The 9908-nt window shown below is 35.2% G+C and overlaps 2 protein-coding genes across 2 annotated transcripts; both read left to right on the top strand.

Moving 5' to 3' along the window:
* Positions 1-255: 255 nt before the first annotated feature.
* On the top strand, positions 256-9369 carry LOC145589651 (uncharacterized). The gene is made up of 8 exons (XM_081646316.1): positions 256-453; positions 5473-5709; positions 5799-5925; positions 7349-7531; positions 7672-7907; positions 8021-8093; positions 8312-8404; positions 9256-9369. The coding sequence occupies exons 2-7, from the start codon at positions 5473-5475 to the stop codon at positions 8332-8334; spliced, it is 879 nt and encodes a 292-aa protein (XP_081502442.1). The 5' UTR covers positions 256-453; the 3' UTR covers positions 8335-8404; positions 9256-9369.
* Positions 3449-5461, top strand: LOC145590177 (uncharacterized). Its single transcript, XM_081646933.1, has 4 exons — positions 3449-3729; positions 3817-4122; positions 4210-4264; positions 4355-5461. Exons 1-4 carry the CDS (start codon positions 3449-3451, stop codon positions 5117-5119), a joined length of 1407 nt encoding a protein of 468 aa, XP_081503059.1. The 3' UTR covers positions 5120-5461.
* Positions 9370-9908: the final 539 nt, after the last annotated feature.

Raw genomic sequence — 9908 nt, 5'->3', positions numbered from 1 at the left:
AAATTAAAAATAAAACAAACACATATCAACAAAACACAAAAAAGATTAAAAAGGACATAAGCTCATTATGTTATACACTTATACTGATACTTATATAAAGTATCACTTAATCTTAATTAACAAATAATGTTAGTTGACTGTATTCAAAAAAAAAAAAAAAAAGTTAGTTCACAGATTAGGTAGCTAATTACCCCAAACAAAAACATCTCACAAACACTAATCCCCCTCACAAATCCCAAAATTGATTAGGCGCCACTTTCTTTTTTAATTAGCCGCCACTTATTAAACAATTTACCAAAACCACAAAATTCTCCTCAAAAATCAGAAACCTTCCTATTAAAAAAAAATTTCAGAAACCTTGTTCGCTTAAGAATCAAAACCGTTCTTTCGAAGGACCCTAATTCGAAGATTCGACTAACGCTCAGAAGATCAATTCTTGGACAAAATTTCAAGGTTAGATCTATTTACTGTTCGTTTTTCTCATATGTTGTGTTTTAATGTGTGAATCAATGGCGATTTTAATTTATTTTTTCTAATACATATGTGGTAGAAATTGAATTACGTTGGATTCTAGTTGCTATGGTTGAACAGATTTGTTCTCGAATTTTGATTTTATTTTTACAATTTCTGCTACAATTTGGTGTGGCTTAAGATTTTTGCTCTTTAATTTTCATAATTTCGTATGGCAATTTTCCTGATTTCATTTAATTTATTCCTCTTTTTTTTTTCTTTTTTTTTTTGTGAAAAGTAATTACTTTGTATCTTTGATTATATTTTTTTGTATAATCTGTTTTTTCTGATAATTTGTGTGCATGTGCTACTTAAATTAGTCTAATTTATGATATTAGTAAAATTAAATAGTGCCATCCTATGAACATGATCAATATCCTCAGATCTTTTACAATTGGACATCTTAAAGAAAAGAAATAGCTAATATATGATATATTTGATACTTGAGTTCAAATGCATTGCAACTATGCTATAGATCTTGACCAACATCTTGAGTTGATGAACTCAATCCTCCAATATACTTCGGACTTACAGTCCATAATGAGAATATCTGAGGGGAAAAGAAAAAATCAAATTTCATAATCAAATCATGTTAAAACCTGAAGCTGATGTTTCCAATGACGTCTTTATGTCGCTAGATATTTCATATTACCTCATTGTATGCCATATCATGTAGCTGGAAAAAACAATAAACTATGATAGTTGACATTAAAGGCCAATTTTTGTAGAAGGCTGAACCATGAATTTGAAGCTCCTTCTTTGGAATTTTGCAATTTTTCAGTGTCAGCAATATAAAAGTATGAGTGGTCAGAATAGGTAGTTTTCTTAAATAATGATAACCCTTCTTAACAAATAAAGCCTTAAAGAAGTAAGACACAAAATATTATTAATTTTTTTTTATTATTATTATCACTTTTCAATTAACTAGCTCTCTTTGCATTCATAGCTTTTATTGTCACATAGATACTCCGGAGGTTCAAAAGAGGTTAGAGTGGATGAGGTGTGCTAATAGGACAGACAATCTATATATAAATGGAGTTAATTCCTTTCTTCAATTTGCTTTTGGTGACTTAGAAATGAATAGTGATTTAGGAGAGGAGGAAAAGAAGGTACCTTGCCCTTGTAATCGATGCAACAATGGTCCACATAAAACAAGGGACGAAATTTACACCGACTTGATAGTGAATGGAATCGTGCAAGGTTATGTTCGTTGGATCTATCATGGAGACTTCAAACCCCCACAAAAGAAAAGTAGAAATGATTTGGGAGATAGTGCTCATGATGATATATTTAGAATGATCCATGACAGGTTTAGTCATGGAGTTTCTAATAATGATGACATAGATGAGATGTTAGATGAGGAGCAACAACCTAAGGAGTTTGATCAACCTAGATATAAAAAGGATACAAAAGAGGCAAAAATGTTTGAAAATTTGATGAGAGATGCTCAACAAACTTTATACCCCGGGTGTAATGAATTTTCTAAATTGTCATTCATTTTGAAGTTATTCCAAATCAAATGTATGGATGGCATGACTAATAAAGCTTTTACTAGTATGCTTCATATGTTCAAAAATGCTTTGCCTAAAGGTGCTGATTTGCCATCAAATTATTATGAAGCACGTAAGATGATTACTAATCTTGGTTTCGATTATGAAAAAATAGAAGCATGTGAAAATGATTGTATGCTATTTTGGAAAGAGAATGCTAACCTTGAAAAGTGTTCCATATGCGATACTAAGCGTGATAAATCTTCTCCTAAAGTGTTACGCTATTTCCCACTAACTTCGAGGTTGCAAAGGCTATTCATGTCGTCCAAAACAGCAAATGAGATGAGGTGGCACTCTGATAAACGAGAAGATGACGGAGTACTTAGACACCCAGCAGATAGTGAAGCTTTGAAGCATTTAGATAAAGAATATCCTACTTTTTCTGCAGAGACTCGTAACGTTAGGTCGGGTTTAGCAAGTGATGGATTCAATCCATTTGGCGGGCTTAGAAGTGACTATAGTATATGGCCAGTAGTGGTTGTTGTGTACAATCTCCCTCCATGGATGTGTATGAAACAACCTTACACAATACTATCTTTGTTAATTCCAGGGAAAAGTGGACCGGGAAATAACATTGATGTGTATTTGCAACCATTAATCAAGGAGTTAAAAGAATTGTGGGAAACTGGAGCTCAGGCTTATGATGCTTCAAGGAATGAGTACTTTCAAATGCGTGCTTCATTGTTATGGACCATAAATGATTTTCCTGCATATGCAAACTTATCTGGGTGGTCTACCAAAGGCTATAAAGCATGTCCTCATTGTATGAAAGAAACTAGCTCTGCTCGGCTACCAAATCAGGGGAAATGTTGTTACATGGACAATCGTCAATTTCTACCTACCGATCATAAATGGAGAGATAATAAATCCTTTAACGGGAAAGTAGAAAAAAGAGGTCCTCCTAGGAAATTATCTTCCAATGAGATTTTAGAACAACTAAAGGACCTTGAAGGCATGAAATTTGGTAAAACAATGAAATTGCCAAAGAGGGATGATAATTGGAAGAAGAAAAGCATTTTTTTTGAATTGCCGTATTGGAGTAACCTCTTACTTCGTCACAATCTTGATGTCATGCATATTGAAAAAAATGTGCTTGACAATATTCTTGGTACATTGCTAGATATTGATGGGAAGTCAAAAGACAATCTAAAGGCTAGACATGATTTAAAGCATTTGAAGGTTATGAAACATCTTGCTCCTACATTAAGAGATGGAAAGTGGCATATTCCTCCGGCACTATACACATTGTCTAAGGCACAAAAGGAAAAAGTGTGTAAGTTTTTAGAGAATTAAAGGTTCCCGATGGATATTCTTCTAACATTTCTCAATGCATAAACCTCGATAAGCGTAAAATTTATGGTCTAAAGACCCATGATTGTCATGTGCTTATGGAACAACTATTGCCACTTGCAATTCGTGGGGTGTCCATACCCAAAGTGTACGATGTGATAGTGAAGTTGAGTACATTTTTCAAGGACTTGTGTTCAAAGACATTGAAAGTGAAAGATTTGGAAAATCTTGAACGTGAAATTGTAGTCACCTTGTGTGAAATGGAGAAAATATTTCTTCCATCTTTTTTCACCATCATGGTCCACTTGTGTCTTCACCTAGCTACGGAAGCTAAAATTGGTGGACCTGTACAATATCGTTGGATGTATCCGATAGAAAGGTACTTATGCATTTCAAATTTGATTTAATAATTTTTATTAACTAAGTCAACTTTTTTTTCTTTATTAAAAATTTGTTATTTTTGTAGGCTCTTACGTAGATTTAAATGCTATGTACTCAATAAAAGTAGGCCAGAGGGTTCCATCGCGGAAGGTTACATCATTGAGGAGTGCATGTACTTTTGTTCAAAATACTTGAATGAAATCGAGACAAAATTTAATCAACCTGAGAGGAATGATGATGCGGAAAATGATGACTACAAGGGTCTATCAATTTTTGCATCGTCTGATGTTCCTTTAGGGAAGGCTAAATGTAGGTCTCTTAGTGAAGAAGAGTTAACACAAGTTCGAGAATATGTACTTAAGAATTGTGATGAAGCACAAACTTATTTAGAGTATGATATTTTTCTTTTCTATTTATAAAAAACTTCAAGTATACTTTCCCATGATTATTTTATAACAACTATTCTTTTGAATTTCAGTGAATATGAAGAGTCCACATCAAACAAAAATTTAGTTGATTGGTTTCGTGACCGGGTATTTTTTAAAATCAACTGTAGTTATTTTTTAATTACAAGTGTAGTACTAGTCTAAGTTTTATTTAGCTAATATTCTATTTATTGTTAGGTCATCGATTTGCCTAATGATTGCAATGACCAAGTGGTGAAAGATTTGAAAACATTGGCTTTAGGTCCTTTGAATGGTGTTCAATGCTTCAATGGGATTCTTGCAAATGGATTCAGATTCCACACAAAGAATACAGAAATGAAAAGGGTACACCAAAATAGTGGTGTTACAGTGAAAAGCATTGCTAGGAATATGGAAAAAGATTACTACGGGATTCTCACTAACATACTTGAGATACAATATTTAGATGGAAAGCGTGTGGTTTTGTTTCATTGTGATTGGTGGGATGTCAATAGGGTAGGAAGAGGTGTCAAAGTTGACAAACATGGCAATGTGAGTGTCAATAGTCTTTGTTCATTGCGTACCAAAGAACCCTTTGTGCTCATGTCTCAAGCTCAACAAGTCTTCTATGTTAGTGACGGACTTGATCCCGATTGGCTTGTTGTTGTGAAGACCCACCCAAGGCATCACTATAATGTTGTAGAAAAGGAAGGGACTGAAAGTGAAGAAGATGCATTGCAACAACTACAATCTGAAGGTGCTCATATCTCAAGCTCAAGTAATTTGCAAGAGACTCATGATCCATTTGTTGAAATAAGAGATGATATTGGTGAAATGATCGTAGATGCTACCAAGGAAAATCAACCCAAAGATCTAAATGATATAAAACAAACATTAGATGACGACGATTTGCTAGAGGATGATGATGAGGATGACAGTGAGAGTGACCAAGAGAGCGACGATGATGATATTGATATTGCTTAATTTTTTTTTTCTTTTTGATTTTTTTAGCATGAATTGTATGTGTTGATACATATATTCATGGATTCCTGAGAAACCTTTGTAGTTATAATTACTTATTTTTTCACACTTTGCAATCGTGTTTTTATTGGCTTATTTGAATAGATATATGTCAGGATGTTTTTGTTTTATGCACAGTTATTGGTAAATGGCTTGTAGTATTTGACAGTAATTGTACACCATGTGTATAGTAGCTGGCAGCAGCTTTGCATTAGGGATGCAGTGGATGGTAGTAAATTAGATTAGGCACTCAATGTGCATTAAAATTCTATTGTAAAATTGTCTAACCCTATTTGTTTTTTACTTTGTAAATGCAGATGAATGAGTATGAAAAAAAGAGGCTTCTTACAATAGCAGCCAACAAAAACAGACTTAAGTCGTTGGGCATAAAAAGAATCGCATCTTCTTTGACAAGCTTGGTTGAAGGGACAAAAAAAAAGAAAAAAAAGGAAAAAAAAATTGCTGGCATGGAAGATGATGAATATGTTCCCACTAATGATGAGCTTGAGGATCAGGAACGTGAAATAGAACCTCAAATCAGGTTTACAAGAAAGGTATAATATGAACTAATTAGTATGATTTATTTAGTTTTTCAACCAACCTCTACAGTTCTGGTAATTTTTTGTTAATTAATTTTTATCAGGCTAACATAAGACATTTGAGAGAAGGAAACAAAAAAGGCAATTTCATTCCACCAAACTCAGTGGCAAAGTTTCTTAAGACGAACAAGAAAGCACAAACCACAATGGCCATGGATATCTTAGAAAAAGGTACTTCATTATTCTTGATTTTGGTTTCTAGCTTATTTTTGTCAGTTTGATCTTATTAGGTACCTTAGTTGCTGTTTTGCTTTCAAAATGTCATATTAGGTAAAAGTGATGTGAACTCTCTTATTGAAATTTGCTGGTAAATAGAACTATAATTTAGCTTTAGTTTGGTATAGGAATGAGTGTGCTGCAAGCAAGTAGGGGAAAGGGGCAGGTGCTTGTGAAGAGAGTGGGTAGGTGCATGTGTAGACAGGGGGGAGTTGTAGATTCGAGGGTGTAGGGGCATTTGCATGTAGGTGAAAGCAAAGTTGGGGGGGGGGGCGGGGCAGGTGCAACAGGGATGAAGTTTCAGGGAAGAGGGCTGGTATTGAGCAAGAAATTAGAATCCAAGTCAATGGGATAGTGATTACGACAGCCTTCGCAACAATTTAATTTTATGTCATGTTTTTTCTGTAGCTGCATTCTTTATTTCAGATATAAAATGGGGTCAAGAGATGGCATATGGGTCGGTCTAGGCTGGGTTGGGTTGGGTTGGTAAAGAATATGAGTAACGTTAGTGCTAATAAAATTTGGATGGTGAGGTTTGTAGTCTGACTTAAGTAACTAGTCTCTCTTTTATATTCTTGAAGTAAAATCACTCAATGATTATTTAAGCTTAAAGTTGCCAACCATGATATAATCTTATTAAGAAAAATTAAATGTGGCTAGCTGCTATCATGTTGCAACGGACTACACGAAACTCAGGTAAAGCAATAGAAAATAGGAAGAAGACGATGGATTGTAATTGATATAGCCGTTAGGCTTTGAAGAGAACAAACTACAACTGTGGCTACTAAATTATTACAACTTTTCTGAATGACCTTCTTTCTCCAAGTTTCTTGCTATTTAACTCTCTTACAACACAACACATGTGACTAGCCTTAATTGCTAATAGCTACTACATTTGTCTTCTTTCCCAAATGCCAAAATAGAGCTTCTGAAAAGTGGTTCTGCTCTGATTAGTGTCCCCTGCTGCTGTTTGTTGTTGGTGTCTGTCTTGTGGGTTGCTCGGTGTGCTTGTGCCCATTTGTTGCTGTTGTTTGCGCCTGTGGTATGTATGCAAGATAGGTGGCCTTGGTCTTGGTTGATTCATTATACATGTCAAAAAGCGGGCTGCCAAACCTTCAGCTAGATCATAACACCAACCATTTAACCATCTAAGTTTTCAATTTTAATTTTTTTATTTTTGAGTATATTTCATGTAATATGAGTGAACTAGATAGGTGCTTTTTGGTTACATTGAACAAAATCAGATTATCAATTTCACGCATAGTTTGTGGATGCTATAGATTCAATATCATCACTCAGAGAGTTTCAGCAACAATCAAAACCAATCCTTTCTTATCACTTCAGTAAAGACTTGTTTTTATTCTATACATGTAAACAGAAAACGATGAAGAAATTGGAGAAACAAGGGAGAATAATAACACCGCTGAGGGGGGCTATGATGAGGAAGGACGACAGATTGGTCAACCACTTGAACTTGAAGATGCATCTTTGGATACTGAACCATTGAACGACAAGGAACTCATGACTGTACCAGAGAATGAGGACCTTAACATTTCATTAGGTTTGACTTTATTATCCCTTAAAACATATATATATATATATATATATATATATATATATATATATATATATATATATATATATGACAATATGCTTCAAGTCATGTCAATTCACTACCCAGTGAGCTTATGCTTGATACAGGTGCTGCTAAAAAAAAAAGAGGAACGGTATATTGTAGAAAGCTTACCCTGTTACCTCCTGGGGAAAAACTGAATGTGGAGTTTGACGATGATGGTGTGGCTATTGGTGATAATGCTTCATTATTTTCTTTCTTCTTGGGTCAACAAGTTCGAAATAAAGCTATATGTTCGGTACAAGTTAAATGTTGGGACGATTATAAATCTGAAACATTAGACCATTTGTGGGCTTGCATCACGGTAACATGTTATCATAATAAACATGTTTATGGGGTTTTTCTTTCTCTTATTAACAATGAAACATTGTCAACTTGATGTATGGGCAATAATTAATTTATCTTTGTCTTTTGCAGGAGAAGTGGTCATTTGATGACCCTGAAAATAGGCGGGAGTGTGTTATGAAACATGCACAACGTTTATTCAGAGGTGCTAGGAGCAAATTGAAATCAAAGTACTTTAATGATAAAAACTTGGAAACAAAAGAAGAACGTCTCAAAAATAAGCCTAATCATCTGACTAAAGTGGAATGGAAGTTCTTGGTTGACTATTGGAGTGAAGAGGCGGTTATGATAAAATACACAGATAGTATATCTTTATTCTTATATAATTAACGTATATTATTTATTAAATCCTTTTTATTGTAGGAGAAGAGCAAAAAAGCAAGTGAAAGTAGGGCACAACAGAAGATGCCTCACTATAATGGCACTAAAAGCTTCGGTCGCACTAGACAAGAAATAGTATGTAATAACTACTCTTTCTAATTTTAACTTTTGATTCTTGCCATATATAGGACTACAATACTCTATGATGTCACATCAAGCCTTAATTACTACCTTTACTACATTCTATCATTTTCCAAATAGCTCAAAAGGCTACACTAAATAAACTAATGAGACAAGCATCTGTTGCAGCTGTAAGTGTTTAGTGTTGCAGGCTGTTGTGGGTGGAGAGTGCTCCCCTACTGTTGCTGCATTTTCTATGACCTGCACACAAGCCCTGCCTGTACACTAGCCCCCTCCCTTCCTACATACCAGCCCCCTCCCTGCCTGCACACCTGCCCCGACCCCCTCCTGCCAGATGCCACCTGCCTGCACATACCTGCATCCCCTCCCTACTTGCACACCAGCCCCCCTTCCCTGGATTTCCTACACACCAACCTAGTCCTTTCATACATAACAACCCCCACTCCCTCCTACCACTTACTTGTCTGCCTGCTTGTACACTAGCCCCCCTCGCCCTAGCATTCCTGCACACCACGTCACCACCCACGCCCCCCTTCCCTGGCATTCCTGCACACCACGTCACCACCCATGCCCCCCTTCCCTAGCATTCCTGCACACCACCCGCGCCCCTTTCCTACACACACCTAATTATAATTTTCTGTTTTTTTTTATTTTTTATTTTTTATTTTTTTTATTAGCTGAATTCTGAACACATGGAAAATTAAATTCTATTGGACATAACTAAATGTCATTAGCTTCCAAACCACTAAAAATTTTACGAAGTAATTCTCGCACTTATTCAAAATATGCAAACGTACAATAATTAGGAGTGTAATTTGATTCTAAAAACTCTGTAATGTTTGTAGAAGAAGAAGAATGACGGGAAGTGTTCTCGAGTTGATGTATTGGTTGCAACTCGTACAAGAAAATCTGAGAAGGCTGTGAATGCAATCAATTTGGCAAATAACACTCATGCAGTAGTAAGTTTATAAGTTTTATGTTTGTTATTTTCCATTTAATATTTACCATCTTATCTTCTAACTTAATATTGTTTATTCATAGGATGAGATAAACAAATTAAAGGAACAAAGAGAGCAAGGTCTTAATCAGAAAACAGATGAGCAAATTATTCAGGATGTGCTTGGCAAAGATACACATGGGTATTTGAAAGCATATGGACCTGGTAGAAGTATTACGCAACATTTTAAAGTAAAGCCCTCTCGAATTGATCTTACTCAAGAGGTGAATGAAGTTAAAAAGAAAGCAGATCAAGCAATTGAAGATGCAAGAAAAGAAGCTGAAAATGCTAGAACAGAAGCAGAACAGGCTAAATTAGAAGCTGAACAAGCCAAAAAAGAGGCGGAAGCTGTTAAGAATGACGTGGACAGAAAAATTGCTGATAATAATGCAGTTTGGGAGAAGAAGTTTAGTCAACTTCTGGATTTTCTTGGAGCAGGAAGTTCATCAGATTCTGATGATTCAGGATGTCAAGGTTCAAAGGAATGAAGTAAGTAATGCT

The sequence above is a fragment of the Chenopodium album genome, chromosome 17 (genome assembly GCF_948465745.1).
Source record: "Chenopodium album chromosome 17, dcCheAlbu1.1, whole genome shotgun sequence".
Classification (NCBI taxonomy): Eukaryota; Viridiplantae; Streptophyta; class Magnoliopsida; order Caryophyllales; family Amaranthaceae; genus Chenopodium; species Chenopodium album.
Note: the sequence above shows the minus strand (reverse complement) of the source record. Positions and strands in the feature narration are given on the sequence as shown.

Excerpts from the sequence above, each read along its gene's own strand:
- LOC145589651 (XM_081646316.1), top strand. The coding sequence starts at position 5,473 with ATGAATGAGTATGAAAAAAAGAGGCTTCTTACAATAGCAGCCAACAAA. Across the intron at positions 7,908-8,020 it reads ATTTGTGGGCTTGCATCACG|GAGAAGTGGTCATTTGATGA; the intron begins GTAACATGTTAT and ends TGTCTTTTGCAG. Across the intron at positions 8,094-8,311 it reads TGCACAACGTTTATTCAGAG|GAGAAGAGCAAAAAAGCAAG; the intron begins GTGCTAGGAGCA and ends TTTTTATTGTAG.
- LOC145590177 (XM_081646933.1), top strand. The coding sequence starts at position 3,449 with ATGGAACAACTATTGCCACTTGCAATTCGTGGGGTGTCCATACCCAAA. Across the intron at positions 3,730-3,816 it reads TGGATGTATCCGATAGAAAG|GCTCTTACGTAGATTTAAAT; the intron begins GTACTTATGCAT and ends TTATTTTTGTAG. Across the intron at positions 4,123-4,209 it reads GAAGCACAAACTTATTTAGA|TGAATATGAAGAGTCCACAT; the intron begins GTATGATATTTT and ends TTTGAATTTCAG.